This window comes from Geotrypetes seraphini, chromosome 14, assembly GCF_902459505.1.
Source record: "Geotrypetes seraphini chromosome 14, aGeoSer1.1, whole genome shotgun sequence".
In the NCBI taxonomy this organism is placed as follows: Eukaryota; Metazoa; Chordata; class Amphibia; order Gymnophiona; family Dermophiidae; genus Geotrypetes; species Geotrypetes seraphini.
In genome coordinates, this window is record NC_047097.1 from 58,646,044 (window position 1) to 58,667,692 (window position 21,649).

The 21,649-nt window shown below is 42.5% G+C and overlaps 1 protein-coding gene across 1 annotated transcript in view; it reads right to left on the reverse strand.

Moving 5' to 3' along the window:
- SLC43A1 (solute carrier family 43 member 1) overlaps window positions 1-21,649 on the reverse strand; it is a 71,788-nt gene that overhangs the window by 46,051 nt on the left and 4,088 nt on the right. The window contains exons 2-3 of the mRNA XM_033920821.1: window positions 15,181-15,405; window positions 3,738-3,927 (exon numbers count right to left, since the gene is read on the reverse strand). Of these exons, the coding sequence (XP_033776712.1) occupies window positions 3,738-3,927; window positions 15,181-15,334 (344 nt within the window). The 5' untranslated portion in view covers window positions 15,335-15,405. The remainder of the gene's footprint in view (window positions 1-3,737; window positions 3,928-15,180; window positions 15,406-21,649) is intronic.

Genomic DNA, 21,649 nt, shown 5'->3' on the forward strand with positions numbered 1-21,649 from the left:
AGGAAATTGTCCAAACCTTTCTTAAAACCAGCTACTCTATCCACTCTTACCACAACCTCTGGCAATGCATTCCAGAGCTTAACTATTCTGTGAGTGAAAAAAAAAAATTCCTCCTATTGTTTTTAAAAGTAATTATTTCCCTGTAACTTCATTGAGTATCCCCTAGTCTTTGTAATTTTTGGCGAAGTGAAAAATTGATCCAGAAGTAGCACCAGCCCACCGCAAGTTCCATGGACTGCCCTGCATGAGTCTGATGTCTAGGTCAGGTCTTCTATTACCCGAGACAGCTAGGGATGCTATTGAGGCAGCGTGCATGGTTTTTGAGGGTTGGGGGAAGAAATGGAGAAAGCCCCAGAAATTCAGTAGCTAGACTCAGGCCTATGGTTGCAAAAGGCCAGAAGAAGCCCTTCTGTATGGTCTCCAGCTAAGGCCAAGCTGATTAACCCCCTCTTCTATTAAACCGCACTAGCAGTTTCTGGCACAGCGCGGTTCCCCGTGCACAGTTTAATAGAAGAGGGGGTAAAGTTTGCAGAGACATACAACATTGGGGAAATAACCAAAGTATTAGCTCATGAAGAGCCTTGGCACCAGAGAACCCACTCTGGATCCAAAGGAGCTGGAGGAAATTGTCCTTCTCTGCCCCTACATTAAAAAAAAATTCTCAAAAATACCTTATGCCCTCATGTGTGCCTTGAGCCAACCTTGTGCCAGGTTGTGGTATGAGCCAAGCTCCTCTAGAATGCAGCCAGAGCAAATGTTTATTTATTTTTAAAATTTCTAAATCATTTAAGACCTAAACGGTTTACACATTGTGACATACGTACATAAATTTACAATAAAGCACAAAGCAAATCTTCAGAAGAAGGGGAAAAAAAAAAAAAAAAAGGAAAATCATTACTTAAAAGAAGGCATTCACAAACAATTTCCGTATTTGCCCAACAAGGGAGTTCCCGTTTTACCGTCAACAGAGCAGAATTTTCAGAGCGCAGTGATGACATCCTTTATAATAAAACCCAAAGCGCGCATGCGCACTTAGGAGGCCGTGATCCCTGCCACCTTGATGTGTACTTCCGTGACCATATTCTATTTGCGGCGCGTGCTGCTGTTTGCGGCACGCGGCGGTTTCAGCAGGTTGGAAGCTGGCCTCAATGAAAAAAAAAACAATGCCGGCCTACACGGGGAAAAAAAAACCCACCAAACACTGCCCAGGAGACAAACAGGAAGCGAAGGGCCGGAAATCGAGCACCCCGGAGCAAGAGGACAGGGAGCGAGTGAGCGTTGGAGATAGCCAGCAACGGGAAGAAGAGAAGGCTCAATGATAGGGAGAGACCGCTGGAATTTGGAACAAATGGTGCTGCTGGACAGGGGGAAGGTAAAAGGAAGGGATAATGGCTACTGTTGGACAGGGAGAGCAGGGAAGAGGTGCTGCTGGACAGGGGGGGAGGTAAAACCAATGGAGATGGGCTACTGCTGAACAGGGGGAGCAGGGAAGGGGTGCTGCTACAAGGGGGGGAGGTAAAAGTAAGGGAAAAGGCCTACTGCTAGACAGTGGGAGCAGAGAAGGGGGGAGGTATTGTTGGACAGGGGGAGAGGGCTGCTAGCACCCGTTAATGTAACGGGCTAAAAAACTAGTTTAGCTATAAATTCAACATAAGTCACAAATTGACATCTTACAGTGAGAATCAGGGAGGAAAGAATAAACCACAGTCAGAGGAGTGGTAGAGCTGCTGCCCCTTCACCCAGAGGTTGTAGGATCAAATCCTAGGGCTGCTCCTTGTGACCCTGAGCAAGTCACTTAAACCTCCATAGCCCCCCCAAGTACAAAATAAAGTACCTGTGTATATATATATATATACTGCTTCGAGTGTGGTTGTGTAACTACAAAAGGCAGTAGACAAGGCCCAATCCCTTCTCTCTCCCTCTCATCTGAGTTAGCACTTTACAGCAATCCTAGTCAATTGACAGGATTCCTGCGGTTGACTTACCTCTGCCTCTTGCTAATATATCGCTGCTCTGCTTCCTCTTTCACTACCCTGCATTGCTATTCTCCTGTTTTTCAGCAGTCCAACATAAACCCCCTTCTCAATTTTTCTCAGTGATTGAACCTCTGTCCACCTCCTCCTCTGCTCTTCTGTCCTCTACAGGGCCAGCCACTCAATTCTATGTTATTTCATTTCCTCCCGCCTTTGTCACGGGAGGTACCAGCACTTCTCAGTTCACCAGTCTCCTGCTACGTCACAGGTCTCCAGATAGGCCACCGGTCTCTGCCTCCCCTCCTGGCTAGTTCATATTCCATGCCTGCAATACACTAAAGAAATCATTTCCTGTGCTAATTTTATCAGGCCAGCCCCTTCGCTCACTAAATTACCAGTTTTCTATTCCATTACTTGAAAGCTCCTCCAGAACGGGACACCTGGACTTTACAAATTTACAGACCTGAGACTGGTGAGAAAAGGAAAGTGCTCACCCTGAGCGCAAAGATGAAGGTGCCTTCCTACTCAGGGAAAAAGCAATTATCTACAAGTCTAATAAAATGGAGCAGGAAACAATGTTTAGCATCTGGAACAGCACAGTTCTGCGTCAGAACAAATTTTAAGGTTATCCAGCCTGAGGAAAACCCATCGTCACAGTTCAAGCCAGCAAAAAGTCCCCCACTTCTCAATTCAAGGAATTCTTCCCAAACAGCAACTAACATCTTGCTTGCCACATTCATTCTAACATAGTAAATGACCGCAAATAAAAGCCTGTATGGTCCATTCAGTCTATCCAACAAAGCAGTCAGAATTGTATCTGCTGCTTTGTGCAGGTCATATCCCTCTAGGTCTGTTTAAAGTGTGAAGATCATTTTAAGTTTTGTTTTGATTCCCTCTTCTTTCTATATAGGTAGGGTTACCAGACGTCTGGGAAAACCCAGACATGTCCTCCCATTAGTGGACGGTCTGGGTGCCCGGATGGAATTTCCAAAACCCAGAAGTTGTCTGGGTTTTGGAAAGCTCTGGCCGTGTGTGGAGGGCTTCCGAGTATGCGCGGATGACGTCACACCCATCCGTGCTTGCTTGGAGACCCCTGGACACGGCCCAGAGGTCAGGAATAATGAGACGAGGCTTTCGGGGGCGGGCCTGAAGGTGGAACTGGGCAGGACCCAGCATCCAGGATTTCGCCAAGAAAAATATGGTAACCCTATATATACACATCTTCTGTGTTTATCCCACACATTTTTTTTAATTTCATCATGTTTTTGTCCCCATGATCTCCCCCAGGAGGATATGTCAGGCAACTTCTATGTGAAAAAGTATTTACTGATGTTATTCCTAACCTTATAACCTCAATACATGTCCTCTAGTTCTACTATTTCCCCATATCTGAAATTCAAACATTTATTTGTAAATATCTTTCAAGTATTTAAACAGCTGTATCATATCTTCCCATCCCTCCTTTCCTCTAGGTCAGGGGTCTCAAAGTCCCTCCTTGAGGGCCGCAATCCAGTCGGGTTTTCAGGATTTCCTCAATGAATATGCATGAGATCTATGTGCATGCGCTGCTTTCAATGCGTATTCATTGGGGCAATCCTGAAAACCTGACTGGATTGCGGCCCTCAAGGAGGGACTTTGAGATCCCTGCTCTAGGTCATATATATTCAGGTCTTCAAGTCTCTTCCCATATATCTTATGGTGCAAACACTGAACAATTTTGTTGGTTTCTTCTGAACTGCTTCAACAGACCCTAGTAATACACACCTGCCTAGCAGACGAAGGGGCCGCGGCCCGTACTTGTCCATCAGGATGCCAAGGGGCAGTGTGGCTGCGCTAAGCAGGAAGGAGCCAATCGTAAAACCCAGATTAAGCATCTCTTCCTGGTCTTCACAGGATGGCCACTCATGTGGCGCTGCAGAGACATTCTGAGCAGGTTCTGAAGTGGCATTCTCCTCTATGGGGAAAGACAGACAGACAGAAAGGTTAAAAGGTACTGATATTCTTTTTATCATCCTTCTCAGTATAACCAACTCCTCCTGGCAAAGGGAAAATGGGCAGATTAAATAGTACTTAAACCCAAAGAAAACACACGTCGAGGTTTGGGGGTCTCTGGATTTAAATGTTTAGTAATTCATAACATAAGAGCTGCCATCCTGGGACAGACCGAAGGTCCATAAAGCCCAATATCCTGTTTCCAACAGTGGCCAACCCAGGTCCCAAGTACCTGGCAGAAACCCAGATAGCAGCAACATTCCAGAGCTGAGATTGTGATGTCATAAAGCCTCATTCTACCAATGCATAAGAGCCAACTTTATCAGTGATGTCACAATGGCTTAATTAGATGGCAAACCCAAAGAGTAGCAACATTCCAGAGCTGAGATTGTGATGTCATAAAGCCTCATTCCACCAATGCCTAAGAGCCAACCTCAGCAGTGATGTCACAATGGTTTGACTGTCCTATACTTGGCGAATATAAGAATAGCCATACTGGGACAGACCGAAGGTCCATCAAGCCCAGCATCCTGTTTCCAACAGTGGCCAACCCAGGTCCCAAGTACCTGGCAGAAACCTAGATAGCAGCAACATTCCAGAGCTGAGATTGTGATGTCATAAAGCCTCATTCTACCAATGCCTAAGAGCCAATCTCATCAGTGATGTCACAATGGCTTGTTTGTGCTATACTTGGCTCACATAAGAATATAAGAGCTGCCATCCTAGGACAGACTGAAGGTCCATAAAGCCTAGTATCTTGTTTCCAACAGTGGCCAACCCAGGTCCTAAATACCTGGCAGAAACCCAGATAGCAGCAACATTCCAGAGCTGAGATTGTGATGTCATAAAGCCTCATTCCACCAATGCCTAAGAGCCAATCTCATCAGTGATGTCACAATGGCTTAATTGTCCTATACTTAAGAATAAGAACATAAGAGTTGCCATATTGGGACAGATTGAAAGTCCATCAAGCCCAGTGACCTGTTTCCAACAGTGGCCAATCCAGGTCCCAAGTACCTAGCAAGATCCCAAGTAGTAAAACAGATTTTATGCTACTTATCCTAGGAATAAGCAGTGGATTTCCCCAAGCCATCTCAATAATGGCCATGGTCTTCTCTTTTAGGAAATTATTCAAACCTTTTCTAAACCCCGCTAAGCTAACCGATTTCACCATATGTCAATTCAGAGTATTTGATGACAAACTGTCTCTGTAGGACTGTGTTTTTGAATTTCTTTGAATCTATTTGGAGTTCTGCATGTACTTAGTTCTTGAGGCTCTCTGGCACTGCATGTATGTGTCTGGGACTGTGTGTGTGTATGGTTACAGCAGTGTGTTTCAAGTGTTTGGGTCTTGGGATTCTCTGTACGTGCAGGTTTCGGGCAGTGTGTACCTATTTTTTTAGTTAACTTTTGGGGCTGCCCCTTTAGATTAGATTTTTTTTACCAGGTAGAAAACTGGAGCGCTCTTCTGGAGGCTGTTATAGTGGAAAACACCCTCCAGGACAAAGTTAGACAAGTTCCTGCTGAACCAGAACGTACACAGGCAAGGTTAGACTCAATTAGGGCACTGGTCTTTGACCTAAGGGCCGCCGTGTGAGCGGACTGCTGGGCACGACCTAGTAGCGGCGATTCTTATGTTTGACTGATGTTTTTCTAGAACATAAGAACTGCCATCTCCAGATCAGACCTTCGGTCCATCAAGTCCGGTGATCCGCACACACGGAGGCCCAGCCAGGTGTACACCTGGCGTAATTTTAGTCACCCATATCCCTCTATGCCTCTCGTAAGGAGATGTGCATCTAGTTTGCTTTTAAATCCTAGAACAGTGGATTCCGCAATAACCTCTTCTGGGAGAGCATTCCAGGTGTCCACCACTCGTTGTGTGAAGCAGAACTTCCTGATATTTGTCCTGGACTTGTCCCCCCTTAGGTTCAGTCCATGTCCTCTTGTCCGTGTCACATTGGACATTGTAAATAAATTTTTTTTCCTGCTCTATTCTGTCGATTCCTTTCAGTATTTTGAAAGTCTCGATCATATCCCCTCGCAGTCTCCTTTTCTCAAGGGAGAACAACCCCAGTCTCTTAAGTCATTCCTCGTATTCCAAGTTCTCCATACCTTTTATTAGCTTCGCTGCTCGTCTCTGCACCCTCTCCAGCAGTTTTATATCCTTCTTTAGGTTGGGAGACCAATGTTGGACACAGTATTCCAAGTGTGGTCTGACCATTGCCCTATAAAGCAGCATTATAACTTTCTCCGATCTACTCGTGATTCCTTTCTTTATCATGCCTAAACATTTTGTTTGCTTTCTTTGCCGCTGCCGCGCATTGTACCGACGGTTTCAGGGTCCTATCTATCAGTACACCCAGGTCCTTTTCTTGTTCGCTCTTACCCAGAGTTGCATCTGACATTCTATACTCTGTTCCTTGTTCTTTCTGCCTAAATGCACTACTTTGCACTTTTCCACATTAAACTTCATCTGCCATTTCTCCGTCCATTTCTCTAACTGACACAAGTCACTCTGGAGTTCCTCGCTATCCTTCTGCGATCTGATTGCCCGGCATAGCTTTATGTCGTCTGCAAACTTGATGATCTCACTGGATGTTCCTTCTTCTAGGTCATTGATGAAAATATTAAATAAGATGGGCCCAAGTACCGAGCCCTGGGGTACACCGCTAGTCACTTTCTCCCAGTCTGAGAACTTCCCATTTATGCCCACTCTCTGCTTTCTGTTCTCCGGCCATTTGCCTATCCATCTTAATATATCTCCCTCTATTCCATGTCTTTGTAGTTTCCTGAGAAGTCTTTCATGTGGAACCTTGTCGAACACTTTCTGGAAGTCCAAGTATATTATGTCCACCGGTTCTCCACTATCAATTTGTTTGTTCACGGTCTCAAAAAATTGAAGTAAATTCGTCAAACATGATTTCCCTTTCCTGAAGCCATATTGACTAGCTCTAATCAGTTCGTGTGTATCCAAGTGTCGGACTATACTATCTTTAATCAGTGCTTCAACCATCTTTCCAGGGACAGACATAAGACTCACAGGTCTGTAGTTGCCCGGTTCTCCTTTTGATCCTTTTTTGAAAATTGGCGCGACGTTCGCTATCTTCCAATCATCCGGTATCTGTCCAGTTCTAATTGACAGGTTGGCAAGTTTTTGCAAAAGCTCTCCGATTTCAACCTTCAGTTCTTTTAAGACTCTCGGGTGAATTCCATCAGGTCCAGGGGATTTGTCACTTTTAAGATTGTCGATCTGGCAGTATATCTGTCCAAGTCCACTTCTACTTTTGCGAGGCTGTCTTCTATTATTCCTTTGAACACTTTCACTGCTTCTGGTATTGTTGCGGCGTCCTCCTTCGTAAAGACAGACGCAAAGAAGGAATTTAGTTTGTCTGCAATTTGTTTGTCTTCCTGGATGCACCCTTTTCTTCCCTGGACATCCAGCGGTCCCACCGCCTCTTTTGCAGGTTTTTTTCCTTTTACGTATCTAAAAAAAGGGCTTGAAATTTTTGGCCTCTTGCGCTATTTTCTCCTCATAGTCCTTTTTGGCATCCCTCACCGCTTTGTGACATTTCTTCTGATCATCTTTGTGTTTGTTCCAAGCTTCGGTTGTTTTTGTGCATTTCCATTTTTTAAAGGAGTCCTTTTTTTCTTTTATGGCTTCCTTCACCTCTCTAGTAAGCCATGCCGGTTCTCCTTTGCCTTTAGTTTTCCTTTCTTTGGAAATCCGCAGAATGTAGAGATTTTGTGCTTCCATGATAGTATTTTTCAGTAGGGACCATGCCTGATCTACCGTTTTAACTTTGTCCATCTTTTTCTTGAGCCGTTGTTTCACCATGCTATCATATCTTCCCTTTTTAAAGTTTAAGGTCGTGGTTAAGGTTTTGGTGCGTTTCCCTTTCCCGATGTCAAGTTTAAGGTTGATCATGTTGTGATCGCTCGTCCCCAGCAGGACCGTGACTTCTACTTCTTTTGTCGGTCCCGTAATGCCATTTAGGACCAAGTCCAAGGTGGCGTTTCCTCTCGTCGGCTCTCCCACCATTTGTTCCAGGAAGCAGTCCCCTAGCTCTGACATTGTGCATACATGTCAAGACTGTCTGTATGTATACATTTTAAAGCACTGTGTGCCATGTTCAATTTAGCAGTGCTGAGTGCTTGGGTACAGATTTGTACTAAGCTGGAAAATGCCTGGGGACACGAGTCATAGAGAAGGATTATTTGCTTTGTAAACAGAACGTAGGCACATGCAGCTGGAAGGAACTGCCAGACAGCTGTGGGTGTGGATGGGAATTTAACATACTCCCTTGCTTAGAAAGTAAGAGGTGGAGCCACTTTCACGCTAAGCTTCTAGAGATAAGTAGAATTGGAGAAGGCGGTCTTCTCTCTATCTGTCTTTTGCAGGGACAATTTCATCCCAACACACACACACCTCTCAATGGCTTTCCAAACAACTCTTGCCTTTGTACAGACTTCTTTATTCTGTAACACGGTAACATAGTAAATGAAGGCAGATAAAGACTTGAATGGCCCATCCAGTCTGCCCAACAGTTTACACTCATTATAAATCCATGCTTAAATTGAATCATCTTTTTTTCTTTTGATATTACTTGGTGCCAGACCGTAGAAGTCCCCCCAAAACTACTGGAGTTACTATCAAAGCTCGATATTTGGGGTTTCAACAAGAGAATGACACGGTGGTTATTACCCGCAGCTAGCCGTGAGTAACCCTCCAAAACGGGGAGAGAAAAAATAGTAGTCGCTGCGGGGACGAGGACAAGGCCTTTCACCGCCCCATGGAGCGGTGAATGGTCTTGTCTCCGCACTGAGGCAATCGCAGATCGCGCGGTCCAGCAGCCCCCACCCGCCCGATCGCAGCGTTCCGCCATCTCCCTCCCTCCACCTCACCTTAGATGCCGAGTTTGCCGACTTTCTTTTTCGCCCAGCCGCACGCTTTCAAAAAGCCACGTACGTGCGACTGCTCGAGTTGATCAATCTTCTCCTCTCCTGCAACTTCCTGTTTCCGGTTGCGTCAGAGGAGAAGACTGAACAACTGGAGCAGCGGCACGTGCACGGCTTTTTGAAAGCATGCGGCTGGGCGAAAAAGAAAGTCGGCAAACTCGGCATCTAAGGTGAGATGGAGGGAGGGAGATAGCGGAATGCTGCAATCGGGTGGAAGAGGGCTGCTGGACCGCACGTGTTCCCGGCTCACATTAGGAAGGAGGGAGTGAAAGTGAAAGAGATTCTGGGCCAAGGGGATGAAGAGGGAGAGAAAGAAACCCACAGCAGGAAAGAAAGGGGAGGGCAGGCAGGTGAGCCAGATCCTGGAAGCAGCGGGGGAGGGGAAAGAAGCTAGATGGGGTTGAAGAGAAGAGACACATTGATATGGAAGAGGAAGAGAGGGGAAATCTTGACACAGGAAGGTAACAGAAACAGGGGAAATTATGTACATGGGGGCATAGGGACAGAGACATAAAAGGGACATACATACCATGGGGATGGTATATGGACACGGGGGGGGGGTGGCAATGCCAGATACAAAGGGGAGATATTAGAAATGGGGACAATAGGAACACAGAAGCGAGATGGTTTGTGGGGATGGGACGGGGACCGAGCTCACAGGCTCCAGCGGCTTGCACAAATTACATTGTAACACACCATGAAGGTAAGAGGGAGGGAGGTAGATAGTTAGTTAGTTAATCAGTCAGTGAAAGGGGAGCTGAAGGGTGGTAGAAAGAAACAGATGGTGAAGGAGGGAAGGAAGGGTGGTGGTGGAAAGGAATAGAACAGACATTGAAGGAGGGTGGAGAGGAACAGACGCTGAAGGGAAATGTGGAAGACAGAGTGGGGAGAAGACGCTGGAAGGGAAGAAGACAGATGCCAGACTATGGGGGAGCGGAGGGAAGAAGATGGGTGCCAGACCAAATGGAAGGCACAGAGAGAAGACACACAGTGGATGTAAGGAATTGAATGAGATGAGAAAAGCAGAAACCAGACAACAAATGTCGAAAAAAAAATTTCTATTTCTTTTCTTTTTTTGCTTTAGGATAAAGTAGTATATTAGTTCTGTTGATAAAAATTTATAAACAAAGCCCTGCCAGCTGAATATCTCTTTCTCTAGTTCAGCAGCCAGTACTGAGGCTTGTATGGATTCTGCGTGGACGGGGATGGGACGGTGAATGGGATGGCAGTGACGGAGACGGGGCAGTGAAGTGGATGGCGGTGACGGGGCGGTGAAGGGGACAGATTTTTTCCCCGTGTCATTCTCTAGTTTCAACTACTGGAGCCGCCATCAAAGTTTACTCCAACCTATCCAAACCATCACCCCCCCCCTTGCCAGTCAGGTTTTCAGGATATCCACATTGAATTTGCATAAACTTGATTTGCATACACTGCCTCCATTATATGCAAATTTCTTTCATGCAGATTCATTATGGATATCTTGAAAACCTCACTGGCAAGGGGGTACTCCAGGACCGAGTTGAGAAACACCGTTCTAAATTACTGGAATTCCCATCGAAGCCCTCCCCAGCCCATCCTAAACCAAATTGTCATATACATAAACATAGAAACATGATGGCAGATAAAAGCCAAATGGCCCATCCAGTTTGCCCACCCACAGTAACCATTATCTCGACCTCTCTCTAAGAAATCCCACATGCCTATACCAACCTTTCTTGAATTCAGACACAGTCTCGGTCTCCACCACTTCTTTCGGGAGACTGTAAAAAAAGTATTTCCTCAGATTACTCCGGAGCCCATCACCTCTTAACTTCATCCTATGCCCTCTCATTCCAGAGCTTCCTTTCAAATGAAAGAGACTCGACTCATGCGCATTTACACCATGTAGGTATTTAAACGTCTTATCATATCTCCCCTTTCCCGCCTTTCCTCCAAAGTATACATCAGTGGTTCCCAAACCTGTCCTGGAGGACCCCCAGGCCAGTCGGGTTTTCAAGATAGCCCTAATGGTTTCAAGGTTTCAAGGTTTATTAAATATTTGATAAATCGCTATATCTTTATACAAAGCGATGTACATTAAAATACAATTAATTAAGATAAAAACATACAATAAATATATAAACATTAGATATTAGACAAGACAAACAACAATTGGGAGGAAAGGGAGGTTAAAGTTACATATCTTATAATAAGAAACACATTTAAGGGTAAAACATTGAGGAGGTAGTAAAATTCTTGAAACGAAAAAATTTTTATTAAAAAAACAAAATTTTTATGTATTAAAAATCTTTTTAAAAAGAAATGTTTTCAAAGATTTCTTAAAAGAGGGAATGTCTTTTTCATTTTTTATATATTGGGGCAATGAATTCCACCATTGGGGGCCCACGACCGAATGCATGAATATGCATGACAGTGATTTGCATATAATGGAGATGCCAGGAATGCAGATCTGCTCCATGCATATTCATTAGGGCTATCTTGAAAACCCGACTGGCCTGGGGAGTCCTGGTATACATATTGAGATTTTTAAGTCTTGTCTCCATACGCCTTATAACAAAAACCACACACCATTTTAGTAGCCTTCCTCTGGACTGACTCCATCCTTTTTATATCTTTTTGAAGGTGTGGCCTCCAGAATTGTACACAATATTCTAAATGAGGTCTCACCAGAGTCTTATACGGGGGCATCAATACCTCCTTTTTCCTACTGACCATACCTCTCCCTAAGCAACCTAGCATCCTTCTAGCTTTTGCCGTCACCTTTTCAACTTGTTTTGCCACCTTAAGAGCATCACATTCAATCACACTCAAGTCCTGCTCTTCTGTTGTGCACTTAGCTCTTCAGCCTCTAAACCACAGGTGTCGAAGTCGGTCCTCGAGGGCCGCAATCCAGTCGGGTTTTCAGAATTTCCCCAATGAATATGCATTGAAAGCAGTGCATGCACATAGATCTCATGCACATTCATTGGGGAAATCCTGAAAACCCGACTGGATTGCGGCCCTCGAGGATCGACTTTGACACCCCTGCTCTAAACTGTACTGTTCCCTTGGGTTTTTGCAGCCCAAATGTATAACCTTTAATTTCTTAGCATTAAAATTTAGCTGTCAAATTTCAGACCATTCTTCAAGCTTTGCCGAGTCTTTCTTTATGTTATTCACACCATCTGGCGTGTCTACTCTATTGCAGATTTTGGTATCATCCGCAAAGAGACAAATCATACTCGACAGCCCTTCAGCAATATTGTTTATAAAAATTTTTAAAAAGAACAGGCCCAAGAAGACCTTTGAGACATACCACTGGTAAAATTCCTTTCCTCAGAGCAATCTCCATTAACCACTACCCTAGGTCATCTTCCAGTCAACCAGTTCTTGACCCAGCCCATCTCTTTGGGGCCCATCCCAAAGGCACTCAAACAGAAATATCTATTAAGCAATTCAGTCTTTTCTTTATCAGCTTCTACAAATTCCTCCCCTTCACCTTTGCATTTCACAATGCCACTTTTGCACTTCTTCCTATCACCGATATATCTAAAAAATGTCTTGTTTCTCCATTTTACAGTGTCAGCTATTTTTTCTTCCATTTGTATCTTTGCTTTCCTGACTACTCGACCAGCATCTCTTAACTTTTCCAGATATTTTTGCATGCCTTCCTCTTTCTGCGATCTTTTGTAGTTTATGAAAGCTTACCTCTTATTCCTTACCTTCTCAGCTACTACTTTTGAGAACCAAAGCGGCCTTCTTTTCTTCTTACTTTTACTTACTTGCCTCATAAAAAAAGTTTTGTCGCTCTTAGAAATAACTCCTTTCAATTTTGCCCACTGCATTTCTACTCCTTCCAGACATTCCCATCCAGACAAGTTTTTTTTTTTTAAATTCTAGAACCTATACTTTTGAATGAGCCCTCTCTATACCATGCAGTGATCAAGGGGTCCCAGATGATCAAGTTTCAAGTTTATTCAAGTTTCAAGTTTATTCAATATTTGATTGATCGCCTATCATAATTACTAAGCGATTTACATATACAGAAAAATACAGGATAAAACCATAACAATAATATAAATAAAAACATAAAAATCATTAAAATACTAGACAAATTACTACAGGAAACACTAGGATAGAGGGAAAAGAAATACAATTTATAATAGGAAAGGAGAGAACATTGAGGGTAAATTACAAAAGGATGGGGAAAAACAAAATAAATTTATAAAAGAAATCTTCAAGTGACTGGAATGAATGGAAGTAATAAAGAGCAATTAGCATTTCAATTAAGTATTGAAAGCGTCTTTAAAAAGAAAGCTCTTAAGTTGGCTTTTGAATTTTTCAAGATTTTTCTCTACCCTTAAATATAGTGGGAGAGAATTCCATGTTTGTGGTGCAGTAACGGTGAAAATATATTGTCTTCGAGTATTTATGAATTTTAGAGAAGGAATAACCAATAACAGTTGTTCATTAGATCGTAAAGTTTTTTGAGAAGAGTAAGGAATTAAGTCTTTATAAATAAATGATGGAGTTTTATATAACAATGATTTAAAGGTGAGTAAAGCTAATTTATACAATATTCGGTGCGCAACTGGGAGCCAATGAGCCTTTTGCAGTAGAGGAGTGACATGATCAAACTTTTTGGCCCCCATAATTAATTTAATAGATGTATTTTGTATAATCTGTAGTCTTCTGATTTCTTTTTGGGCCATTCCACTGTTACATCAGAAACACTTTCCCCATTTGTAAGCACTAAGTTCAGTATGATCCCATCCCGAATGGGTTCCATTACCAACTGCTGGAACAGTTCTCCTTGAAGAGAATCCAGGATCTCTCTACTTCTAGAAGGCCCTGTAATAAGGATACCCCAATCAACATCCGGCATGTTAAAATCGCCTATTAGTAAAACTTCCTCTTTTTTAAGATATATTCTGAATGTCTACTATTAAATCTCTATCTACTTCTTCCGTCTGTGAAGGAGGCCTGTATATCACACCAATGCAAATATATTCACCATTCCCTCTTTCCAAATTGATCCACAGTGCCTCTTCCTTGCCCTGCAGATCCTGCAATTGTGTGGCTTTAATATGATCTTTAACATATAACGCTACTCCCCCTCCTTTTCTTCCTATCCTGTCTTTCCTGAACAGATTATAGCACGGTATAATGACATCCCAGTCATGGTTCTCCGTGAAGACACTGAATCGGAAGCCAAGGACAGGCCTCAACGACGAGATGAAAATATATAACAGGAGAGTCGTGAAGGCAGGATGTCAATAGATCATCCAAGGGTGTATTGTTCAAAAAAATCACTTTATTGATGAATATGCCGCATGGACTCGATAGACTCGACACCGGCAATGTTTCGGCGTCTGTGCCTTTTTCAAGAGTCTGACTTGAACGTGGCACAGTGCAAACTGGCCTCATGATTCTCCTGTTGTACGGTTCTCCGTGAACCACATCTCTGTGATCGTCACTATATCCAACTCCTCTTCCTCCATCACAGCTTCTAGATCCAGAATCTTGTTTCCTATACTTTGAGCATTAGCATATACTGCTTTCCAGATATTGCCCCCTTTTCCCCATCCCTGTAGAGATAAGAACATAAGAACATAAGCATAAGAACATAAGCAGTGCCTCCGCTGGGTCAGACCATAGGTCCATCCTGCCCAGCAGTCCGCTCCCGCAGCGGCCCAAACAGGTCACGACCTGTCTAACTCACCAGAAGGGGCCCCCATGCCTCCTTGGTTTCCTAATTGAGTCCTATCTTCCTATCAAAGTCCTAGCCCTCCGGTCTTGCACCTGCACGACCTGGTTGGGTTTCTACATTTATTTTCTGGTTAGCTTTCTCAGTATCCCACGATCCCTTTATCCCTCAGGAATCCATCCAGTCTCTGTTTGAATCCCTGTACCGTACTCTGCCTGATCACTTCCTCCGGTAGCGCATTCCAAGTGTCCACGACCCTCTGGATACTCAGCAATTTACTTACCTGAGGGTTTATACTCACCCTGTGGCTTTGATCACCCTGCCCCATCACTTCTAGATTAAAGCCTTAGTACTGGCCCTTGTTCTTCAATTAATGCAATTCATTTTCTAATTAGAGATTCGCTGTGTTCATCCCAGGCTTTTTTGAAATCAATCCTACCTGATGGAATGGCACAGACAGTTTCCCAGAGCAGCATATCAAGCCAGTACTTTAGCCAGAAAATATATTTTTTTTTTTTGGGGGGGGAAGGAGAATACTTGGGTAACATTATTTACTGATTATGGTCTTACCTTGGCAGAGATAGGAGTAGAAACCCTCGTTCTTCAGCATGATGAGGAGAGAAGCCCAGCCCAGCAGAACAGCTGAGAAGCATAGATTCTCCAGGACAGCTGTGCATGCCATCCACCAGCGGCGCTGGTACGCTTGCTGTAAAGTCGGAGCCATTCTGAGCTAATGAAGAAAAAGTCCAAGTCTCTACTACAAGACCAAGGTCTACCATCCAATTTCCTCCGATACTGGGAAAAAAAAAAAAAAGAAAAAGCATACAATAGGTCAGAAAAGCTTGGATAATGAAGAGTGGTATCACAGCACCAAAATATAAAGGTCACAATGCACAAGATGTCAGTTTCCAAATTCCAAGTTTATTCTATATTTGATATACCGACCATCAGCGAGTATCTGATCGGTAATGTTAAAATTAAAATATAGTTCTAAAAAGAAAAGTCATTTACTAAATAATTACAGTCAATGTATGAAGGTCACAGATGTAAGCGAGGTGTCTATAGTCAATATGCAGTCTTTTAATATCCAACCTGGCGACTGGACCCACACAAACTGAATCCATGAGCCTAGTGTAATCCTTGTAGTACACTGTAGCCCCAAATAACCTAACAATGCATCCAAGATATCCGACCACATTGTAAATGAAAAGTGAACCTGCATTGGATTGGCTCTATAGTGTAATATGTAACAAGGAAAATGGGGAAGGGGAGGGATTTCCAACCCTTAACCATATTACATTGGGTCTACAATGTACTGTAAATTCCTTTAAAAAACATTCATGGAAAGAGAAATTAAAGCGCCATAAAAGGAGATTATGTACTTACGCTTGTAAGCTCTTTTCCAGTAGCTAGGCGAGACATTCTAAACTAGTTTTTTTCCTTCTGCATCTATGCGACAAAAGGGAAATAACCGTACTGTCTAGAACAGTGTTCTTCAACCGCCGGTCCGTGGACCGGTGCTGGTCCGCAGAAATTTCCTGCCGGTCCACAGGGCCAGCACGTGCATCGGGCCCCATTCTGTGCTTTTCAGCCGCCGGTCCACGGTGTGATCATCGCGACACTGTCTTCGGGCCGGCTCCCTCTTCCTGAGTGCTGCAGTGCACAAAGCTGTGGGAAGAGGCTCCTACGTGAGGCCTGCACCTGAACTGGAAGCCATCTTTCCAACGTCGCAATGTATTAGATCAATTTAAATCCAATCTAAAAACATTTCTGTTCCAGGATGCTTTTGGATAATAACTGCCCTTCTAAGGGCAAAACAATTCTCTTCTGGGTTTTTTCCTTCCCTATCGTTCTTCCCTTTTTATGTTCTTTTTTTTTGCAAATATTGTAGTTCTTGCCCATCTCCTTATGTCTGGTGTAGGTCTGTAAGTCAAGTAATTTGTTGTGCTAACATTCCCTAGTATTGTTCAACTCTGTTAATTTTATAATTTGGTTTTAATGTAATCTTTTCTATGTATTACTGTATTAGCATTGTACACTGCCTAGAAGCCTGAGTAAGCAGTATAAGAAATTTTTAATAAACTTGAAACTTGTTTCCATATCTCTTTGTACTTTCTAGATACAGCTGGAGAGCCTCACCCTGTGCTCTTTAAGAATTCAAAATTCTAGGCTTAGAATTCAAAATTCTAGGCTTAGAATTCTAGGCTTAGAATTCAGTCAGTTCTTGGCCCTCAAGTGGTGCATTTGTCGGTACCTTGCCTGCCTGGTTAGTTCAAGAAGTACCGACTTGGAGAAGAATAACTGACTTGCAGAATGGGGGTGGGACACAGGGCTGCATCAAGCTCCTCAAGAAAGGTTACGGTCAAAACATTGAGGGGAAATAGCAAATGTTTTCCCAGTAGGGGTTGCGTGTTGACTTGGTGACATTTCCCAGCTAGGGAATAGCAATATCTTTCAGGCCTAAAACTTTTAAAAGTACCCATATTAGCCCGATATAAAAATTTTCAGAGGCAGGCAGCAATGCATTGACTAGCCAATTTTGAGGCCTTTTGTTTTTGAGGACCAGGGAAGCACCTGATGAAGTGGACTCTGGTCAAGAGCTCATGCCTGAACAAATGGGTTAGTCAATATACAAAGGTGCCACACCTGCCTTTTTTCAATCCTTGAGGCAGTCAAGGATTGTGTAAAATACCTTTAGTGCAGTTGGGATTGGAGAAGGAGGAGGTAAGATTGTGAAGATTATTACTAGAACCATGATGATGCTCAGGCTTGAACCTGTAAGAATGGTGTAGAACAGTGTTCTTCAACCTTCTGACACCTACGGACCAGCGGAAATAAAATAATTATTTTGTGGACTGGCACTGGTCCGCGGACCAGCAGTTGAAGAACACTGGGCTAAGTCGTGCCCATCTTCACCCAATTTCCGCCCCAGACCTCGCCCCCATAATTGTGAAAAAAAAGGACTAGCTAGGTGTGTCCTGCTCTAGATATAAAAGCTAGCTTCTCCAGCTCTAGTCACATCTTAAACGAAAACCGAAAGTATGTAGTATGTGGCGTTCCTGAAAATCCTGGTACATTTTATTAACCAGCTCAGCCTTATTCACATGTTTATTAAAACCTTCAAACTAACTAACAGATTGGTAAGGTAAGACCACTCTCTGTTAAATCTAATGTTTGTCTTCACAGCCATTTTGTTTTCAGGTTAGCTTCTACCATTTTGCCTGGCGCAATCTGGTTGGTCTTTCAAAAGTTAACACTACCAACCAATATTCCAGTTTTTTCCAGGTTTAATACAAACAACTAGTAGTAGCCCTTGAATAGATCTCAAAGTTATATAGCATCCTTCTTCAAGCCTGATAAGTAAAAGTATTTCCGTTCAACAGCTAGACAGGGAATATATGTGGGAATTCTACTGATAATCTGTGGATCTGAGAGGGTGCGAGGCACATTTTTATCTTATTACCGCATTAGGGCCTGAAAGTTCGGAATGGCAGATGAAAATAGGAAAGGGCACTTTTCATGAAATGATATTGATTTTGATGGTGCTTGTATTCCGCCCATTCTCTGAAAAGTTTCAAAGCGGAACACAAATGCCGTAAGCAAGTGACAGAAAGGCCGCTTGGATAACCAAGCAATTACTTGAGAAAAAACACAGGCTGAAAATGGCCCCCAACCATCCAATTCTACAGGAGAACGGCCTGGGCTGCTTCACAAAGGGCCAGAAAGGAATGAATGAAGATGCTAAAATGTTATCCTCTACCAATCAGGTTACTAGATGTAGGTAAACAAAATAAAATTTGTATAGGATCCCTTGGAAAACATAGTTCAGCTTTGTAACTGTTCCTCTTTTCTCTCTTTACAACTTCTTTACAAACTGCTTTTGCTTACTAATACTTATGAGGAATTTAGGAGACACCTAAAAACATATTTGTTCCTGAAGCACTTAGGAACTTAGCACTTAGGTAGCTGATTTCAAAATGTTATACAATGATTGATCTTTAAGGTTTTAGTTACGAGCTTTTAGCTTTGTAAGTTTTATTCAATCTGTAGTATTTTTAATTATTGTAAACCGCATAGAACTTTACGGTCCTGCGGTATATAAACTTTTTATTATTATTACTAATTGTAACACCATTTTTTTTATATATATATATATATATATATATATATATATAAATATATATACACAATATAATCGTATTAACAACACATAATGGTTAACCATACAATTAAACTACACAAAGCACACTGTATGCTTTACAACATTCATTCCTACCAGAAACAGATATCCCCCCCCCCCCCCCGGCAGGGCCGGATTTTTCCTATAGGCTAACTAGGCTTCAGCCTAGGGCCTCAAGATCAAGAGGGGCCTACATTCAAATTGTTAGCAAAATTAAAATTACACTATTCTAAAAACAGTGAACACTAAAACACTGAACCGAAAATAAGGAGAAATTCTACGCATATGACTAATAAACAAACATAAAAATGTACTGGTTAAGATCAACGCATTCGGCTCATTGGGTCTGTTCCTTTGTATATACTAGATTGCACCAAAGTATAGTTCATACGTTCACTGATTGCTATGGCAAATATTGACGTGCCTTTTGCTACTAAGCTCTGGTTTGTTCTTGCATAAATAAAGTGCAGATTGGTGTAGATTGGAACAGACAAACGAACAGACCTATTGATATCCCGACGTTCGGTTAGATTCGTGTTACTTCGATAATATGAAACACATGTTAATGTTATTAGAAAAGATGAGACAAACACATAAACCTTCAAAAAATTCCACATTGTCGCATACAGACTTGTATCAAATAATATTCAAAGAAAATATTCAAGTGGCCTTCCTCAATGTGGAATCAATCTTACGGCTGTTTCTCAGTTTAATAGTCACTAATTGTGCTGGAGAAAGGTCATTTTCAAGACTTAAAAATATCAAAAATCAATTAAGAAGCACAATGGCCCAGACGAGGTTGTCTTCATTGAGTATTTTGTGCATCGAAAATGAGACCTTCAGTAAAATAGATTTTTATGAACTTATAGAAGAATTCTGTGTGAAAAAGTTTAGAAAGAAATTCTTCTAATCTACTATTTTGTTTTAAATGTATACTTGGATTGAATCAGTTCTTAAATAAAATAACTATTAACTATTAACATAAAATTTAATACAATATACAATTTGATATTTTCTTTTTTGTGATCTGGATTTTGTTTGAATAAAGTTCCATTTTTGGTTTAGTTTAAGACTTAAAATTCATAATAATTCATACTTAAACTTTAAATGTGAATTATTATGAAATAAATTTATCTGAATTGAATTTGGTTTAATCTTCAATGTATTGAATATATTTAATCTAATTTGACAGAAAATATGATAATTTTATTGCGTATTTTATTTTCGTAGTCAAAGATTTTCATTATTTGAATTTTGTTTCTTTGTAAATGTTGTGTGTTATGTTTGATTAGTTATTGTTACAAGTCCTATATATGGTGCTGAGAATAAATGTCCAAATAAGTGTTCTCGACTTTTTTTTATTTATTATCCATGTCACATTTTTTATAAAGGTTAGTACCAATAATAACATGTTTCATTTAACATATTGATATATATCACAGTAATGATGTATTTTATTATCTCTCATGTAATTTACAAACTTAAAAATGGGAGGTGAAAGGGCCTCATAAGTGGAATAGCCTAGGGCCTCTTCATCTAAATCCGGCCCTGCCCCCCGGTGTTATCTTCAGGCCGGTCCACGGTGCGATCAACGCGGCGTCTTCGGACCGGCTCCCTGAGTGCTGCACTGCACAAAGCTGTGGGCAGCGGCTCCTCGCGCGCCTCATCTGGAAGCCTTCCCTCTGACGTTGCAATGTCAAGAGAGAAGGCTTCTGGTTCAGGCACAGGATGCATGTAGGAGCATTTTTCCACGGCTTTGTGCACTGCAGCACTCGGAGCCGGCCCAAAGACGCCACATTGATCGCATCATGGACCGGCGGCTGAAGAACACTGCCCGATGGACGTGCCGGACCTGTGGACTGCACCATTCTATAAATCAAAATGTAGCAAAAGTGAGCCAAGTATAGGACAATCAAGCCATTGTGACATCACTGATGAGGTCAACTCTTAGGCATTGATGGAATGAGGCATTATGATGTCACAATAACAGCTCTGGTTATCAGAGGCTGAAACTTTTCAACACTATTTATTTATTCAATTTTCTATGCTGTTCTCCCAGGGGAGCTTAGAATGGTTTACATTAATTTATTCAGGTTCTCAAGCATTTTTCCCTGTCTGTCCCAGCAGGCTCACAATCTAATATACCTGGGGCAATGGGGTCCAAGTGACTTGCCCAGGGTTACAAGGAGCAGTATGGGTTCAAACCCACCACCTCAGGGTGCTGAGGCTTTTGTAATTATGTGTGTTGGATATGTACAAGCTGACTGCCATCAATAACAACCATTTCTGTACCTGGGGGGGGAGGGGAAGAAAACCAAAAATGTTATGGTTGTTGAACCTTTTCTTGGATGGCTTAGGGATTTAAACATACAGCACGATACTGTTAAAAAAAATAATATTTTACACACCAGGAGAAGTTCTCTGTTCCCCTGCGAGACAGAAGGGAGTGAATTCTGCCTGACAATGCCAGCGTGAAAAAATTACTCCAAGAGCACAGCGGCAACGTATCTGGGAGGTCACAAAACATCCCAGAAGAACTTCCAAAGAATTGCAGGCCTCTCTAGTCTTAGCTAAAGTCATGGTTCGTGGGGGCCGCCGCGGGAGCGGACTGATGGGCACGATGGACCACTGGTCTGACCCAGCAGCGGCAATTCTTATGTTAACCCTGTATTAACCATTAAGCAAAATAAGCACATGCTTAGGGCACCAAGGGAAGGGGGGAGCCACGGAGTTTCCCCCACCCCCTAGCAATCATGCCCTTAAGGCTTAGATCAGAGTAAATCAAAGGGATGATCTTTGCTCATTGTACCATGTGATACAGTAAGACAGAAGGGAGCGTCTAGGGATGGTTTTTATTCT